General features: G+C 52.1%; 1 protein-coding gene across 1 annotated transcript; it reads right to left on the bottom strand.

The window, feature by feature from the left end:
- Positions 1-5,994: 5,994 nt before the first annotated feature.
- Positions 5,995-15,747, bottom strand: DET1 (DET1, COP1 ubiquitin ligase partner). The gene is made up of 5 exons (XM_026036305.1): positions 15,733-15,747; positions 14,346-15,454; positions 11,061-11,251; positions 9,429-9,620; positions 5,995-6,184 (listed from the first exon to the last, which is right to left on the bottom strand). The coding sequence occupies exons 2-5, from the start codon at positions 15,426-15,428 to the stop codon at positions 5,995-5,997; spliced, it is 1,656 nt and encodes a 551-aa protein (XP_025892090.1). The 5' UTR covers positions 15,429-15,454; positions 15,733-15,747.
- Positions 15,748-18,853: the final 3,106 nt, after the last annotated feature.

Raw genomic sequence — 18,853 nt, 5'->3', positions numbered from 1 at the left:
GTGAAGGCAATGGGCCGACCATGCTGTCACCACGACACTCGCCCACCCTGTGCCACCAGAGACCTTGTTTGGCAGCCAGCTGCTCCCGCCAGAGCGGGGATTTTCCCTGCATTAAGGGCTGACGCAGCGGCCCAGCCAGCGCCGCGGGGATCAGCGCAGCGGATCAAAGCTGGGACAGCCAGGAAACGGGGCGGCATGGAAAGGAAACGGAAAGGGCCCCTGGCGGCTGAGGCAGCAGGGCAGAGACAGGGGTGACGCGGGCGTGTGACGGGGGACACAGCCCCCCACAGCCGGGCGCTCCCCACACAGGCCGCGCTGCCGCCTGGCCTGGCCACCCTGCCCGGGCCGGCACCCAAGGACGTTTCCATGCGGACGGCCCTGGCGCCCGTTGCCATGGTGACGCGGCCCGGAGGCGGGCGGGAACATCTAATCCGCCCTGGATCCTCCGGGCGCCTCGCAGGAGCACCGAGCGCCCATCACATGTCCGGCTCCACAAAGAGGCGCATGGAGGGCGCGCAGCGCGGCCCGCTCCTCCTGCTGACACCCACAACCCCATCCCGCCGCCTCCCTGCCACCCCACGGCGCCTTCCTGTGGCACTGGAAGTGGGGGATCTCCATAGCCCAAGTACGCAGGGCGGGAAGGAGGCGGCTGCAGGAAAGCACGAAGCAGCCGCCCAGACAGGGTGGGTTGGTTGGTGGCACCAAGGGGCTCCTGGGCTCCTTCAGGATGAAAGTTGCTGAGGAGAAGCCATGAGAAGGACAGCAAAGCGGCAACATGTTTCTGGCTTTGAACAGGATGGATTCAATCTAGTTCCATCAATGTCAAAAAAAGGAGCTCTTCCAAAGACTCCAGTTCGCATCCAGGCACGGCAGAAAGCACCAGACGTTTTCAGACATTCTTCTCCCACAACTTCCCATTGCCTCACTGCAATTTCTACCCCAGTTTCCTCTTGCAGAGGCCCAGCTTGCTGCTGCTCCTCTAGGAAAGCTGCCCCAGGACCTCTCCTCAGAGACCTGCCTCCCCTGGGGTACCAAGGACACCAGGGACCGGTGGTCACCTCCCCACCATACTCACAATTATCCCACCTCCTCTAAAATTGTCCTCAAGCTTTCAGGTATCTTCGACTTCCTAGAAAAACAGAGACAAGGCAGCATCACCACATGAGCCAAGTGCCACTGCTAGAAGGTGTGTGATGGAAGGAGGTGGGAGAGAGGAAACCAGAAGGGCAGTAAGAAAGCAGCACTGCTCATGAACCCACTAACACCCGTGGGCCTGTCCTCCCCTGCCAAGCAAACCAGCACGTTCCCTAGATGTTGTAGCACAGCCTAAGGCAGCTGGTACTTTTCCTCTTCTCACACAGGAACACTGTCATCATCCATGAGTTACCAGCTTCCAAACTGCTAGTCTACTGCTGCTGTAGTATTTTTTTGTGTCATAACACTAAAAAAAGAGCCTGTGCAATTCACACTGGTATTTTTCTAAGAACTCATTTTCGTACACAGTAAGTACAGCTCCTCCCCGGTTGCTGCTCTGGGAGAAACAAAAGCTAATCAGAGCTTAGCGAGCAAACAGCTCTAGCAGGGGACACCACTGCCTGATGAGCAGTCAGCCGAGCTGGTGGGTAGTGCTAGTCTGTTACCGCTGCAATGACTGGTTTTGCACAGCCCAACTCAGCCCACATTCCCCGCAGCCTGGGAGAGAGGAAAGGAGGAAAAAAAGAAAAATAAATCAAAAACAAAAAAGCACACAGCCTTTCATAATTCCCATCTCAAAAACTGGAGTTGGCTGGAAAAGCTTTTAGTCATACTAGCAAGATCGAGGTACAATTTGATGGTGGGCACCTGGACTGATGCTCTGAGAGCCACACAGGAGGAAATCCTCAAAACTCTGTTGTGTTGCTTGTCCCCACAACCACCTGTGGGCTCCACGGTGGGCCCCTTCCTAATAAATATTCCCACGTGAAGAACAACCATTGGATGACCACAAATCCCATTGCCTTCCAGCCTTTAAAAGGCCTCCCTCGCTTTGCTCCATCTGTCCTTCCACAGTGCTGAGAGATCCTGCAGGAAAAGAATAGCAGAAAAAGGCGAGGCAGAGGACGCAGGAGCAAGACACACAAATACGGAGAATCCCTAAAGCATCAAAAACATGTTTCTTTTCGCTAGGTTGAGAGACCAAGGGAAACAAAACAGACACATGCCAGCACCTGAGCAGAAGCAAGGCCATGTAGCACACAGGAGACATAAGGGGCTAAGTCATGGACTGTCACCGAGTGCTGGAAGGTTAATTGAAAGGAGTTTTTAGCAGGGACACACCATTAACGAGTACATAGGTTTGATCCTATTGTGATTTCTGTGACTCGTTGTCTTGATCTTGTTTATATAAGAAACAGCACAAGTGACAGAAGAAGTAAAAAAAATCCAGTGAGATTCTGCTGCCAGTCAAACGAGCTTTGCAAGTCAGGCACTACATGGCAAGGAAATGCTTATTTGACCTGAAGAGCAATAGCTCAAGAGCAGAAAACTCTCCCGCCGTTCTGATACGCTCAAAGTCTTCAAAAGAAAGCATCAGAAAAAAATTGCATGCGCATAAAGGGAGGAAAGGTTCAAAGGAAAGCTGCTGGGGGCTGAGCTGCTGCCATGCCCGAGATGTCCCTGTACGTGTGAGTTCTGTGAGCACCTGCAGTGACGGCTTGTCACAGGGCAGCGGTGGGGTAGGAGATCCTGAGCTTTTGGCAGGAGGTTTTTCCTAGTTCTCGGACACTGCATCCCGCAAAGCTGCCTCTGGGAGCAGGACACAGCTGAAAACTCCAAGTGCTATAGCCCAACCTAAGAGCATTGGGGAGATGACAGCTCTTCTGCCAAGCCAGACACCTTGTTCAGCTTTTACCTCTCCATCACGGAGCATCGCCAGGCAACAGCTGCAAGACGAGACAGTCGCTATGGATGAACCTAAAGAAAAGTCTCCGAACACAAGTCAGATCAGGAAGAGACAACAAAACGGGAAACACAAATTAAAGGATCCCAACCACTCCTCCCTCAGCATTAGCTCATGGGGACTGAAACCAAACAAGAAATCTGCAATAGCACGTAAATGCCTGAGGAAGGAATTTTCATGAGCATGTTATCACTCCAGACGCCGAGGAAGAGGCAGCAAACACACGAAATGGCTGTCTAGCCAAACACACACACGCCACCTCTTCCTCACAAAGTGACTTCCAGGTGCAGCACTAGGATTTTTTTTTGAAAACAGAGACAACAGATCAGACTCTTAAAGCAAATTCTGTTTATTTCCATTTTTGTTTTGTATTACTAACAAATCTTCATTCTAACCTAGTAAAAATATGTAGAAAATATCTATCCCTTTCCACCCACCCTCCCCATCACGCACACTTAAATAAAAGAATCAAAATTTCAAGCATGAGAGACTTTTCTTTCAAAACATCTCTGTAATAAAATTAACTCTGTTGTAGATATAAAATGCAGCAGCCATGGCCAGAGAATCTGCAATGCTACTCCAAGGCAATTAGTACTCAGAATGATCAATCAGTTTGTCTGCAAACATAATAAGAAAATACTTAGCACTTATCCAGCACTTTTTATCCATGAATCTCAAAGTGTTTTACAAAAGCTGAAAATATGTTTTTTGGCCTCATTTACAGAGAAGAAAACACCAGCTGGAACAGGAAGTGATTTGCCCCCAGTCACAGAACAATTTAAACGGCAGAGCTGAGAACAGATATCTTGTCTCTCAGCCTCAAGACCTATCATGTGTCATGCTCTCTGCTTCATGTAGGGCAGCCTGAATCTGGCAAAAGCCCCTACTGCAAAAATGCTGAACTGATTTATATTTTTTCCACCTAAAAAAAAAAAAAAATTAAATGGAAAAAAAAAATTAAATGGAAACCAAACCGCTATTTGAATAAGCATTAATGTCCTGGACTGACACACCAAGGAGTAAAACCAATTTTGGATGGAGCTGCCGAGAGCTCTGGAAAAGTAGTAGGAAAGAAAAACCCTCATACTAGAAGTGTGAGCATATGTGAGAGTGGTGCAGGAAGAAGGTAATTCCATGATCTACAATGTGCAAATGATTCCCCACTTGGAGCTTTAATTAAATGTGTTTGAAGAACAAGTCATAGAAGAAAAACCCTAAAATCTTGACATATAGTGTTATTAGATGGAGAGCAACCTGTTGCTAAAAGCACGTGTGGCCTCACACCCCCTCTATTACTCTTCCGACTCGAAGTCGCTGCTGACAGACCTGAGATACCAACAGTGCAAACACCAGGGAAAGAGCAGTGAGAGACGGTGTCTTGCCCCAGAAACAGGTTTAGCAAGGCCAGGATGAGAGACATGGGTCCGGAGGCTGATACGAGGAGCCAGTGCCCCCCACTGAGGTCAGATATTTTCACCATATCCAGGCACCAGCAGCTAAACAGTTATTTTCCAGTCCATTCCTATGCAAAATGAATGCATGACCTCAAAATCATTCTTCTCGGGCACACGGCCAAAATACATCATCCACAGCAGGGCTCACCGCGGCGCAGACAAGACACCAGCAGGGTAGTTTCAAGTAAGGGTCTCCCCATGTATAAAGCACCAATTTCCTAGTGTCTGCTCTGTACCTCTCGCGGGGACAGGACCAGAGAAGCTCCCAGCTGAGCACCCGGCACTGCCGAGGACATCTGTGCCTACAACCAACTGGTAGGCAGCGAAACCTAACGTCAAGCAAGAACCAAAAATTACATTTTTAACAGAGAAGGGCAGGATGGTGTCCCCACCAGCCCATAGTGGTATGTTAAAAAAAAAAAAAAAAGAAAAGAAAAATCACATCGAGAAGCTTATTTCATAGACAGCAGAGATGCTGCAGCAGTCCAGTCTATATCAAGCCAAGTATGATGCCCCAGCCAGCTGTGCTTTGAAGACTGGGCACAGCAAATCGGGTTCTCACAGAGAACAGCGGATCAGACAAGGGAACATAAGCAACACAGGTTAACAAACTCTCAACTGCAAATCTGCAGCAATGCAAATGAATTCGGGTCTCCTCCCTCCTTTCCGGGGAAACCCAAATGCTACTAAATCTCCATGTTCACAGGGCCAATATGCAGGATGGTGCCAAAAGTTAGGTCTCCCTTCCTCTCAGCAGCAGAATCAGCAGGTGCCCACAAGGATTTGTTCCTCCTCTGCTGACACAAGTCCTTGGACGTGGCGAAGGAGCTGCTGTTGCTCCCCACACCCTTCTCAGCCACCCATCTTTCTGCTGTACCCACCTCTTCCTACGCTGCAGACACAGCTGCCCTGGCTCTCTGGTATTAACACATCGCCTTCCAGTGAGGGGCTTGACAGAAACTAAGGCACAAAGATTAAGTGACTTGCATAAGAGTCAGGAAAACACCTCACCTCTCCTAATTCCAGGGATTTCTCAGACCTTTCCTTCCTAACCTCTTGCATATTAAAATCAGGGGAGGAGATTGTGTGAATGAGAACAGGATTTCATTTCCCTAGTAATACTGCAGGTACAACTATGGGTAGCTGTAATTCCAAGCCCCCACCGTGGCTTATATCCATTCCCTCCAAGACAGGCCGATTGTCTCAACAAGGCAGAAGAGCATCAGTGCAGAAGGGAGCACTCCACACACTGCAAAGCTCCATCTTTGCCATCCTAAGCCAGCCAACAGGAGAGGAGAATGGACAGCCGGTGGGAAAGCGAGACAGGAATCTCAGCTACGCTTTGCTCATCAGCAAGAACAGGGAACAACAGCAGTGCTTAATGCAACGGAAACCTCTGTGGTCTGAACGGATGGAATCAGGAGAACCATTCACAGACGCAGCTGGAGCGGCCTGGCCTCGTGAGGTGCTGCTTGGCAGCAGCTCCCAGGCCAGGCCTCCCGCCGGGAGCGCTGCTTTGGTTTCCTAGCAGGCGCGTGTGGCTTTGGTGCGTGTGGCAGGGCCCGGGGCCGGGGGCAGCAGCCGCCCCGGCCGCCTCCGGCGCTACGTGCAGCTGTGGCGCATGTGGAAGTTGACCACGTACTCGGCGTTGGTGCGCTGCACCGAGATGGCAAAGGGCTCGAAGGGGTGGAAGGTGAAGGCGACCAGGCGCCGCACCGTGTGGTTGATGGGTCGCCCCAGCAGGCCCGCCTGGATTTCGAACTTCAGGAGGCCGGAGTCACGAGCGTAAAATCTGAAAGGAAGAGAACGTCAGTCATGGTTGTTCCTGACTATTGGCTGCCATCTGGGCTCCTCACAAGCTGCAACAAATGCCAAGTTCAAGCTCTGGTAGCCTCCCAGAGCCAGGAGATCCTCAGCCGGGGGGTCCAGCTCTTGGCTACACATGCAAGTTTCTTCCAGGGGAGTTAGTTTTCCACTGTCTAGGAAAAGACTTGTCTTCATTTTAGTATCACCAGAGAGAGAACTCTGCTTTTCATTTTGGTGGCTTTGGCTGATTTCACCAGAAGAAATAAGCTCAGACTCCACCTGCGCTTGCTCTTTATGCTCTCTCAATGCATGCAGCTCCCCTTGACCCTCACGACAGACACGCTGCACAGAACTGAGCTCACTTCTCTCCAACTCTAAGTCCATCCTTCCCCTCTCCTCATGCTGTGAGGTGGCCTTCACCCTACTGTGATCGTGCCTTGCTACATTCCTGTTCAGGAGAGGAAGGTGAATGTTGCTACTCCAGCTCTGCTCCCAGTCAGCTCAGCTTGAGCCAGGCTTGGCAGTTCCCTTCCGATTTCCAACAAATACTCATCAACAAGACAGCCTGGACAGGAAACACTTAGTGGACAGCACTCAGACAGACACAGCAAGGGCAGATATAAAGAAAAATGGGTGTCTCCTTCTGCTGTCACCTGCCTGTGGGTATGAAGAAGTTCAATTGTGTCTCTGAACAGCCAAATTCTGGGACACGGGTTAAGCAAGAAGGGAACATTGCTTGGGGATGAGACAAACAGCACTTGAGAGAGACAGTTCCAGAAAACTCTTCACTTCTTAAGCCTCTCCTGCATAGCAGAGCACGTGCTCGCTCTGCAGAGTAGAGCTCAGCTCAGGTAAATATTCTTCCCTGCTGCAGGATCAGGGGACTCTGATCCCGCTGTCCCCAAGACTCTGCTGGAGATTTGCGGGATGTGGGACCTTCGCGGAGCAGCAGGCTCTGACTAACAGGGCTCAAGTCTCCCCTGGAAGTTAGCTCAGTTCCTCAGATTGTGTTCTGTCCCTTTCAGCCTTAGGCACAGAATCATCATTCCAGCCCCCAGCTTTTTCTTTTTCCATGGCTACTTTGTACATGAGGGTATTTTGAATTTTGCTCTGGTTTTAATTCAGAGAATGCTTTTAATATGAGAGCACATTTCCCCTCCGCGGGCAATACGAAGCACTCAGCTCTCAGCCTGATAGAGCCGGTGCTGGCAGACACAGGCAGTGCTGTTTCAGGAGCAGACACACTCCACATTTCAACGACGCAGCCTATTGAGACCCTCAGGTTCTTCCTGGAGGGCCACTCTCCTCTCCCTTCCTCTGAATCAAAGTGCCAGCCAGTTCTGCTCGAAAATTACACACGCGAACCCAGCAAGAAAGTCACAATCTTGGTATTTGGCTTTTTAAAAAGCCCATTCCCTCCTACACAGGGTTATGTATGTGGAAGGTCATTCTTTAAATAAAGCACAGCCTCTGGCCAGCTCCTCTCTCTCCCCAGTTCACCATAATTTACTGCTCAAGATGAAGCTCCTGTAATCTCAAAGATGTGCTCAGTTTGGTATTTTTAAATCTATTTTTAAAAGTGCTCTGCAATCAGAGGCCATTTCCATGGGCTCTCACTCTGCGGATAAATTAGGCACTGAAATATAAAATTGTGTGTCAACAGAAACAGCAAGACTAGCCTTTTCAAACCATATGAAAATGGGAGATTTATCTACAGACCCTTTTTTTGGTTAAATAGTTCCCCTTATTAACCACCTAGATGGAATTTAGAGACCACCTATTATGGGTAAGGCTGAGTTAGAGCCTCTTCCTCGCAAGCCCCATCCTTTCACCCAGTGAATTTATCTTCAACCCCCTTGAAAAGCCTCTGCAAAATGGCAGTGACAGAGACATTCCCAAAAGAGAAAAAACCACCTCGGTCTCTCAAGTAACCAGGGATCAGAGTTGAACCTCCTGGGATGCAGAAAGGCAGTAAGGGTTAAACACCACGGAGGTGCTGAAGCTCCCGTGTAAAATGGACACCTGCAAACCACACATGTCCTGGCAGAACCACAACACCCCTACTTGCTGGAACGTTTTGCACCCCAACCTATTCTGGGCTTACATTACAAACCCTACGTCCTGTCATTTCCAAGCCTTCCAGTCACAACACAGCTGCGTTATTTTATTAAATTCCCTTTTTTGCATGTGAGAACCACAGCAGCGCTATTCCAGCTACTGAACAGTTAAGGCTGGTGCCTGATCCTCTCTTTACTTTCCCCAAACCAAAAGCATTGCTGCTCTGAGGCCCCATTCAAGCCCTAATTGACTCTGCCCAGCTTTGAGCTTTAAAAGCTCAGGTTCTGCAACACGAGGTGCTCAGCAGAGGGAGGGAGGGAAGGTGGCACTTTGCCTTGTTTACTACAAAGACGTGACTGCATTAAAGGAGTGGTTTTGCTCCCTTTTGTCCGTGGGAGCTGTGCACAGGTTGGTGCTGGCAGACAGATGCTGCCCTCAGAGTCTTCTCAACGTGAAGCATGAAACGGGGGAGAGGGCAGGCTTTTCTCTGCACATTTCATGGGAGCTGGAGATCAAATCAAACCACACCAGCAGAAAATCAATTAAATATAGATAATTTGGGAATTGGGGAGTGCAGGAATAATCAGAGGTTTCCTGACACCTGAGGCAAGGCCAGGGGAGACATGAAACCACGTTGTGAGAATGCACTGATGAAAATCAAGTTGGGAAACAGGCCAGAAAGGCCTCCCCAGGCTGGCCGAGTCCTCCACACGTGGGCAGTCACTATACAAAGCACTTACACACAGAGGTCTCTCTTTGTTTTAGAGCCCAGGTTCATTCTGATTTTCCAGTACTATAATAGGAAAGATTCTTTGCCTGGAAAAGTTGGAACCTTTGAGACTTTCAGGAAGAAGATATTGGATTCTTAACTGGTTCATCTTGTGGCCATGGCTGCAGCCAACAAATGAGAATAAACAGTCCCAGTGCTTCTGCAAGACACCCTGCAACCTTATTCCTGCTGCCAGCACCAAGACACAGATAAAAGATTCAGACCAACCCTTACATCTGGCTTTCCTATTACAGGAAGACCACCACCACTTGCTGGTCAAGTTATATCAGAAGAAAGTCACTGAGCCACCCTCACTTGCACATTTGATGCCGTGGGGCTGGGGCAACTCGGAGTCACTCTCACACCGTTCTCCTCACACAAAGCTTCCCAGCCTGCTCCTTACCTTATAGGATGATCACCGCAGGTCTTGGGCCGCTCCATGACTGACACCCACTTGTCATCATAGCTGAAAAGGGAGAGGTCGAGGTATGGGCTGCCGCTGTAGGACTGGGCGCTGATGGGAAGCTGGCCCAGCAGCCTCCGCACGGCCTCCGTGTGCCCTCCGTACTTGGCATTCACAATAGTGTCTTTGAACCTGCAGCAAACCAAGAAACAGCCTTGACTTGCAAAAGCCAGAGCTTAAAAATGATGGAGAGGGAAACAGCAGCAACATAAGAACTAAAGAGCTAATTTCCACAGATGTATCACACCAATTCAGCCATCGACCAGTTCCCTCTCTGTGACCTTTATATCCTCCCTCTTCACTACTGTTCCTGCTCTGAAAGCCCAAGCTGACAGGACAAGATGCTGCCCATTCTCCAAGGTCTGGCCCCAGCTGCTCCGCAGTACAGGAAAGCAGCAGAATCAGATACAGGGAGAGATGGATTAACAGCTTATCAGTCAGTCCAAGTTTTATCATGAAGCCTGGAAAAAGCATAAGCAAAAGCCAGAGTTTTTGCACCAACAGTTGAGCCCTTAACAATTAACAATTCCCTCCAGTGCATAAAGGGAGTAACCCTAGATAGGAAGAACCTTGAAGAGAAGCCTCCAGCTCTTCAGGCACTACACTAACCTGAAAGCCCATCCCAGTGAACAGATTAACACAGGTTGGATTTTTCTTTCCAAGTAAAATTTGAGCTTTCCACAATGCTCAGATCAGCAGCATGAACGTCTTACATCTGGGACAGTAAAACATTCCCCTTTGACCAGCAATACTGAGCCAAAAGCCAGCTCACTGTGAATAAAGCACTAATATACCCTGCCACAACAGGTAAGCACTGTCAGATCCTTATAGCCAAAGGGGTGAAAAGATTCTCCTTTATTTTAACCCAAGTCTGGACTTGCTCTTCAGGTGTCTCCAGCCAGTAAGCTCTCTCCCTCCCCACTAAGCAATGGGGATTTCACAGCAGAGAGCTCTAGAAAGCTACAGGCCAAGTCAACTTCCTCCCATTATATTACAGCAAGCTGGAACAAACAGAAGTTTCATCCCCATAAATGACTGCCAGAAGGAAGTCAAACAGTCACTGGAAGAGCAAGACAGTCCGAGTCGCATAAAAATACATTCCAAGGGAAATAACACACTCTGCCTTATGAAGGCCATATTTGACTGTGAAAACCCAATCTAGAAACCCTGGTTACTTTTTGTTCAGCTTTCATAACAACTTCGGGCAGGTAAGTGCCTTTTCTCACAGCAGAGTTTAACAAGAGTCAAAAGCCTTTCACTAATGTTGCAGAAAACGCTGCAGAGCACAACATGATGTACATTAAGCTTGGAGAATGTCACTTGGCTAAATAAATCCACGCAGGTGATGCTGGCATCTTGACAATCCTTATCTGCACGGCTCTCACTATTGGGCAGTACTGCTTTAATAATCCCCAAGGGATTTATAACCCAAAGAGCCAGTAACACTTCCCTTAAAATTCCCTCTCCTTTTCCTGGGTTTTCTCAAGGCTGCCTCTGCCATTTGATACAGGCCTTCAGCTGAGCAGGACGGGTTGGTGCGTAGGCAGGACGGAGCCTGCTCGGAATGCTCACCGGCGCTGGATCTGCCTGGCAAAGTTGTTGCTGGAAGCGGAGCAGGGGAACTGCACCGCCTCGCTGTGCAGGGTGGCGTTCCTGAAGAGGTCACAGAAGTTCTCAAACAGCTCCAGCAGCTCATCGGACGTATTCTCAAACACAGCAATAACCTCCGTGGTCACCATGTTGTACACGACGAAGAACGATGGCTGTGAGCAGAGGAAATGGTTACCAGGAGAGCACACACGCGGCACACATCCCACATCCTCTTCCCTTTTTCCTGTACATAACCTCAAGCCCAGCCTCATTAGCACAGAAGAATCCCACATCCCTCACACTAATTCAAACACCTCAAAAGATACCAAATCAACCAACTATTAAGGGCGATGTGGCTAATTATGGGAGATACTTAGTGGCCTTCCAACTTTTTGTCTCAAACTGGATGTCAACATTTCTGCCCTCCACCAAACCTACAATGCTACCTGAAATACCAAATTTAATGTTCTTTCCTGCTAATAAAATGATTCTAAATGCAGTGCTAGCTGATAACAAGTTATTTTTTCTCTATGTAAAGACATTATTTTGTTCCTCTTCCCAATATTTCCATGTCACTCAGATGAGCCCTTCTAGCGTAGCGTGCACTACACCACTGCCTGCAAGAAGCTGTGTCCTCCCGGTATCCCGCTGGCATAGAAATGAAAATGGGAAGAATGTGAACTACTACTTCTTAATACCAGCACTTTGATGCAAGAAGAGCCATGGACCACGCTGCGGATGGGCAGTGTGTCATGGTATCAACAAAGAAGCACCAGGGCAAAACGTGACCTTGGACCGAAACGTTATTCCCATCCCCTTGGGAAGGGGCAGGTTTCATCCCTGCTCACTGAGGGCAGCTCTCTGTAAGAGGGGAGGGCTGATTTCTGTCACCCCAAAGTAAGAACTTGTCCCTACCTCAACGCGGTAAGTAACTCCCTTGGCATAAGCGCGTGGCTCTGCGTGTCTGTGTGCCTGGCTAAGCCTCCTGTCAATGCAGGCAGTCTCTGAATGTTTCACCTCCTGCTCCCAAACAACTCCGAGCAGTGTCAGCAGGATCCCTCCCATCCTACTCACTCTGGCCTGTCCTGAGGATCTCTAAGCTTTCAGACAATTTTTGTATTGAACACTAAAAGCCCAAAGAACCAAATACCTTTCTAAACTATGCGGTCTCTTAATACACTGCTTTTGAGCCCCCTCCCAAAAGGCAAGTAAAAAACAACTATAAGTCCTGTCCTTAAACCCTCTGCAGATCCTTATCTCCTGTGAGCTCTCCTTCTCACGTGGCATTGAGACCACTCTTAAAATGGACCCAAATATTGCCCCCCTCCCACCTCCCCAGCTGCAGCCTGCACACAGGACGTGGCCCTCAGGGTGGTTCAGTCCAAGCTCCAAACACCTTTTCACTCCACCCCCCATAAATTTTACAAGGGTTATTGTTTTACAGACTCCAAACAAATGTGAGAATATACTCCAGCTCCCTCCCCACTCCACGCTGTACAGCACTAGATGAGATCACTCACTAAATTACTGCCCAAGGTAAGGAAAGGGTTGGAACAGAGGTGACAGCAAAAGGAAAAATATTTACATCCTCAAAGGCTGCAAGGAATATCTTTCAACCTTAACCTGGCCCAGGAAAGTTTGTATTTAAGAGGCAGACCCATCAGTAGGATGCCCCTGAGCAGAAAAACTTCTCACTGCATTTGAGCAGCACCTGTAATGCACGGGCAGAGGAACAGCACTGCACAGGTGGCAGAAGGGGGGGGGGAAATAAAGCCACCAAACATAAAATACAAGCCTAGAACAGGGAGCAAGTTATGGCTATACACACACACCAGTGAAAAATCTGAAAGACTCACTGCAGACCCTGACAATGCAACCCAAGAGCATAAAAAATAGTTCCAGACTCTTCATGTCTAAGGAAAGAAAAGGGCCTGAGAACAGATGCAGCTTCAGGCTCCTCTGTGATCAGATGAGAGAAAGAAAACTCGGAAATTCAGCTCTTTTGCCAAAAAGTTTTCCTGAGGAAGCCCTAACAAATTACAAAAGCCTGAACCTAGGCAGGACTTCAGGGCAGCTCTGCACCTGGAAGCTCCTGAAGGAAACAGGTACAGCAATAGTTTTCCTCCAGCAGCAAATGCAGCACCTGAGGAATGCCACAAACCAACCACAATCTGCATGTGAAAGCAGCCTCCAGGTGAAGCAGATCAAGAACACACTGCAGCAAGGGAGGCACAAAAGCCTTGGCAGCCACAGCAGAGAGCTGAACCTGGGGCACCACACACCTTCACGTGGAGGTAGCTCAAGGCTCTTGTCAGGAACGTTACCCAGGGTACTATGAGCCAGCAGAAAAGCAAAGCTGCTTTTGTGGCAGTCACCTAATTTTTATAATGATCGGTACTCATTGGAAATGAGTAAAAATGGGGAAAAAAAGAGAAAAATATGATCTTGCTAGGCTCACGGGGACCAAAAAAAGACCATGTCTCTAGCATTAGTGAAGAGAGGGGACTGACCTGCAGGGTGGTGAAACACGCGAAAGGACCCAGCACTGACTAAGCTACATATGCTCTAATTTGCTTTCTTTAGTACTAAACTTAAAGGAGAAGCAACTGGCACATTAGCTAGATCTAAGAGAAGCTACTCCAATTTCAAGAGATCATAAATACTCTGACAGAAGCTTGAAAGCATAAGTATGTAGGCAGAAAAGGCAATTCTGCTGGGGAAAAATGAAGACTATTATATTTGAAAAACATGCTCTAAAATGCGTGTGAAAAGAGTGAGAGTATCTCTACAATGCAAGGGTATTATATGAAATAGCAGCTAAAAAAAAAAAAAAAACAATTGGGATTTGGGAAAGGGAAGTGTGCTCTAAAGCACAGGGAACAGTCCCTGGAGAAGGAGGGCTTGATAACCACATAAGATCTTTCCTCCCTCCTACCCTGTTGACGGGAAAGTGATGAGATTATGAGAGAAAGAAGATATTTCAGTTACTCCACACCACAGACACCAAATGCTGGTACAAGAAGGAAAACCCGCCTGGGTGCCACCCTGTGCCCCGTGCTCTGGGTGTCCCTGCTGGAGCAGGGGGGTGGGAGATCTAGATCTAGATGATCTCTAGAGGTCCCTTCCAACCTCAACCATGCTGTGAAGTCGTGAACAACCCATGCACTGAACATTTACAGCCTGGGCTAAGAAATACACCTCAGAGAATGTGACATTCTTGAGAGCAGCTGCCCCAAAGCAATAAGCAGTCTGGGGAGGCAGTAGTACCTGTGACGGGTCCGTTACCCGCAGCGTGACCACATCCTCACTAGTGTATTTGATAAACAGGTGGTTCTCATCCAAAAGCTGCATCTTCCACATGCGGAGCTGCCTCAGCTGGTCGAAGTACTGGAAGAACCTTCTCTTTGCTATGGCACTGCCATCCTGCTCTGCCCTCCGCCACAGGTACACCAGCAGCCTGTGCTTCAGGGAGTTTATGAAGGGCTCTTTGTAGGGGTTGGCCATGCCCGTCTGGGTGTCCCGCTGCACCTCGGGATACACCGCGGACAGCGTCAGCAGGTCGTCCTCGTAGCAGAAGCGCCCGATGGTCCGCACGTCGATGAAGGTGCCCTCGGGCGTCACCTGAAAGACGTGAATAGTCTGCTGCTGCACGGAGAGAATGGCCAGGATGTTCTTATAGAGGTACAGGCCCTGGTTGTGGGACAGGATGACTTTGTCGCACTTGAAAGTCCTCGTGTCGCACAGGCGGCCCGTGTGCAGGTCTATGATGTGCAGGGAATAGTCTTCCAAGGGGGAGCGCGGGTTGGGGGTCACGGACTCGCTGTTGCGGTAGACCTCGAAGAAGGGCGGGTGAGGCTCCTCGGGCAGGTAGGCGGCCGAGCCCACGATCACGTAGCGACAGTCGTCCGTGAAGAGGCTGCACTCGCGGTTCAGGTGCTCCCCGTTGGAGGCCACGTTGGTGATGTGCAGCAGGACGAAGAAGCGCTCAAAGAGCCGCCCGCGGATGTTGACAGATCTTTGGTCGTTGCCGTTGGCCAGGATCTCCCCCTCGTAGCCCTGCAGCAGGTCCTCGGCCGCCTGGCAGCCCTGGTACTCGTAGATCTCCAGGGAGGTCTGGTCCGAGGAGAAGGCGATGAAGTAGCGCCCGTCGGGGGAGAACTTGCGCAAGAAGCACGGCGGCTTCTCCACGTTGACCACGGTGAAGTTGGGGAAGACGTTCTGGTGGAAGACGCGCACCTGGTGCCAGTGGGTGCCGGCCTTGCCCGAGCTGATGCGCCGGCGCTCCAGGCGGTGGATGACGTTCTGGTTCTGGATGCGGCGGGGCCTGATGGTGGGAGCGTCATGCTCCATGGTCGGGCGGCTACTTCATCTTCACCCTGCCGCGGAGGGAGCACGAGGGGCGTCACGGGGGCTCGGGGACCCCGACGGGTGCGGGGGCCGGGCCTGCCCTCTGAGGGGGGACACGGGGCCCAGCGGGGGGAGCGGGTCACCGGGGGCGGCGGGAGCGCCGGGGCTGCGGGCTGAGGCCGCCGGGCAGGGCGCGCGGGCCCCTCGCACCTTCCTGCCGAGCGGCGGCCCCGGGCCCGCGGGTGCCGAGGAGCGGGACCCGCCCCGCCCCGCCCGCCCGCCGCAGGCTCCCGCCGCCGCCGCTCACTCTATGGCCGCCGCCATCTTTCCGCCACCGGGAGAGGCGGCAGCGCGGCGGCGGCGGCGACGGGGAGAGCCGCCCCCGGCTTCCGCTTCCGCTCTGCTCTACCAGCGAGGCGAGCCGGGCCGCGGCGCCCGCACACGCGCCCCCTGGCGGCGGGAGGGCGCGCGGCAGCGCCCAAATCCATGCATCACATCCATGCATCCTTGTGCCAAATCCATGCGTCCTTGCCACAAATCCCACCTCCTTGTGCCAAATCCATGCATCCTTGTGCCAAATCCATGCATCCTTGCACCAAATCTATGCGTCCTTGCCATAAATCCATGCATCCTTGCCACAAATCCATGCATCCTTGCCACAAATCCCACCTCCTTGTGCCWAATCCATGCATCCTTGTGCCAAATCCATGCATCCTTGTGCCAAATCCATGTATCCTTGCCACAAATCCATGTATCCTTGCGCCAAATCCATGTATCCTTGCGCCAAATCCATGCATCCTTGTGCCAAATCCATGCATCCTTGTGCCAAATCCATGTATCCTTGCCACAAATCCCACCTCCCTGCGCCAGATCCATGCATCCTTGCACCAAATCCATGCATCCATGCACCAAATCCATGCATCCTTGCCATAAATCCATGCATCCTTGCCACAAATCCATGCATCCTTGCCACAAATCCCACCTCCTTGTGCCGAATCCATGCATCCTTGTGCCAAATCCATGCATCCTTGTGCCAAATCCATGTATCCTTGCCACAAATCCATGTATCCTTGCGCCAAATCCATGTATCCTTGCGCCAAATCCATGCATCCTTGTGCCAAATCCATGCAACCTTGTGCCAAATCCATGTATCCTTGCCCCAAATCCCACCTCCTTGTGCCAAATCCATGCACTCCAGAGGCTCCGAAGCCCTGCAGCCCATTTCTGCACCCCTGCACTCTCTTGCATCCCTACACCCATCCATGCATCCTTGCACCAAATCCTTGCACCTCTGAAGGCCACAGCCGAGCACCCTATTCCTGAAACCCCAGGACCCTGCAGCCTTGCACCCCTGCACCCCATCCCGGCACCCCCGAACCCCTCCCTGTATTTTTCTACCCCACACAACATCCAGATGTCACTCTCCCCCGAAACGGGTGAGCCCTGCACGGGGAGGGCAGCCTTTCATCTAGGCGTTAGAGCAGTGCTGGCTGGGAGGAGAGCGTGGCGATGCTCTGACCATGCCCATGCTGGTGGCACAAGCTCGTCCCCACGTGTCACCGCAGCCCCCAGCAGCACAGCATCCGTCCCCAGGCTGAAAGCAGGACAGGGCAGCCCCTTTCGGCTGTTCCGGGGGATTTTCCACATTCCTAGAGCAGGAACCCCTCTGCTCTTCCCGCTCTGGCTGTTTCCCAAACCCTCCCAGCTCTGGATCCTATGGCTGCTTTCCCGGGATGAGCGAGCTGGGAAGCAGGACACCACGGGGGGCTGTTGCAGGGCTGTACGAGCCAACCCCCCCACTCCAGCGACTGCCGGGATGCATTGGGGAGCATTAAGTCACAGCAGAAAAGCGGGACTTTCGGCTCGGGCAGACACCTGGGTGGGCAGCGCGTCCCCAGCCCCTCTCAGAGCCGCCTTGGGAAACAGGGAAGCTCCACGGCTGGCGGAGGAGCGGGGTGTGCACAAAGCACCCTGCCTCGCTGGGCGCCGCGGCGCGCGCCTGAGAACCCTTCAGCCTTGAATTGCCTTTCTCGGCCCTGCTCGAGCCTGTTCCCTCTCAAGGACTGCCTTCCCAGAAGGCGCTCGGCTGCTAATTGCACTCGTGGCAGGGGCCGCGAAGCCCCTCGCGCTGCCCCCCGGCCCCGGCGGGCGGTGGGGATGGGAAAAGCAGGGGCTTGGATGCGGTGAGCTCCATGTGAGCCTCTCCCGGCGGCGGTTCTCCATAGGATGGAGTGGAGCGGCTCTTCCAGGAGAACTCTGCGGGCGGCATTTTCTTTTCCTTGGGAAATGAGCTGCCTCTGGTGCTTTGTTTGGGGTGAGGCACCCTGCCCGCTCCAGCAACAGGTAGCCAGAAACTCCGCTCAAGGGAACTCGCTTATTTGAGTGATTCTTTTCACGGCGAAAAAAGGAGCAATCCTCGTTTGGGGGGAGAGAAACAAAGGTTTCCTCTGGCACCAAGATCTCTGCTCCATCCAAGCCAAGAACAAAAGGATTTCATTCAATATTTACTCCTCTCCCAGGCCTGGGGTGAGACTTAATTAACGGTTCGAAGCTCCTGTGTGGATCCCTACCCATTTTCCTAATGCATTTTGGGGAGAATAAAAAGCCACATGCACCCAGTGGGCTGCACGTGCGCATTCCCAGCCCCGCGGCTCTGTCCTCGGTGCCCCCCAAAACACCGGGGCGGCCGCATGGCCCCTTCTCACACGCCCGGGCAGCTCCAGGGAGGACGAGGCTCCTTCAAAACCCAGACCCCTCCTCTGTCCCTGCACGGGGCAGTGCCCGGGACCCCGCAGCACTGGGGCAAACCTCCCCTTCCCATCCCCACATCCCTCACTTGGTGCTGGAGCCTCGGAGCTGGCCAGTTTGGCAGCCCGATGGTCCCCCCTGCTGGGACTGCTCCATTCCTGGGGCTCTCCTACCCCTGCCTGACAGTAGGAACCGCTTTAAAACAATTGTGAAATTCTCTTGGTCTTTGTCCTGCAGGGGCAGGAGCCGCCAGGGCCCGGGTGATGGAGCAGGATGCCGGGGCGCCCACGGCCACGCAGGGCTCGGCGCTGCTGCGGGGACAGCGCCCGTGCAGGGCCCCGCATCGACCCGAGGGGGGGACGGCTGCAGCATCTCCCGTCCTCGGGGCATCCAGGCTGCAGAGCCGCGTCCGCAGGGGGAGCCGGGCCCTGCGGGGTGTCGCGGCCCCCGCAGGGTGACAGCGCGGTCCCCGCCGCGCGCCCCGCGCGCGCGGCCCCCTCTCATGCGCGGTGACATTTGCAATCTGTTGCCATGGGCGCCCAGGGACTTTTCCTGTGGAGGGGGATCGCATTTCTTCCTCCCCCCTCCTCCTCCTCCTCCTCCTCCTCGCCTTCCCTCCTCCCTCCCTCCCGATGACGTCATGGATGACCACGGTGGTGACAGGCCACCTGTGGGTTGGT

Source organism: Nothoprocta perdicaria, unplaced genomic scaffold (genome assembly GCF_003342845.1).
Source record: "Nothoprocta perdicaria isolate Ctin4 unplaced genomic scaffold, notPer1 scaffold_176, whole genome shotgun sequence".
In the NCBI taxonomy this organism is placed as follows: domain Eukaryota; kingdom Metazoa; phylum Chordata; class Aves; order Tinamiformes; family Tinamidae; genus Nothoprocta; species Nothoprocta perdicaria.
This window is presented reverse-complemented; position numbering and strand designations above follow the sequence as displayed.

What these genes read in the sequence shown, in the direction of transcription:
- DET1 (XM_026036305.1), bottom strand. Translation starts at nt 15,428, where the DNA reads ATGGAGCATGACGCTCCCACCATCAGGCCCCGCCGCATCCAGAACCAG. An exon ending in GGGTAACGGACCCGTCACAG is followed by an intron (nt 11,252 to 14,345) that starts GTACTACTGCCT and finishes CTCTGCTCACAG; the next exon opens with CCATCGTTCTTCGTCGTGTA. An exon ending in TGCGGTGATCATCCTATAAG is followed by an intron (nt 6,185 to 9,428) that starts GTAAGGAGCAGG and finishes TCTTCCTTTCAG; the next exon opens with ATTTTACGCTCGTGACTCCG.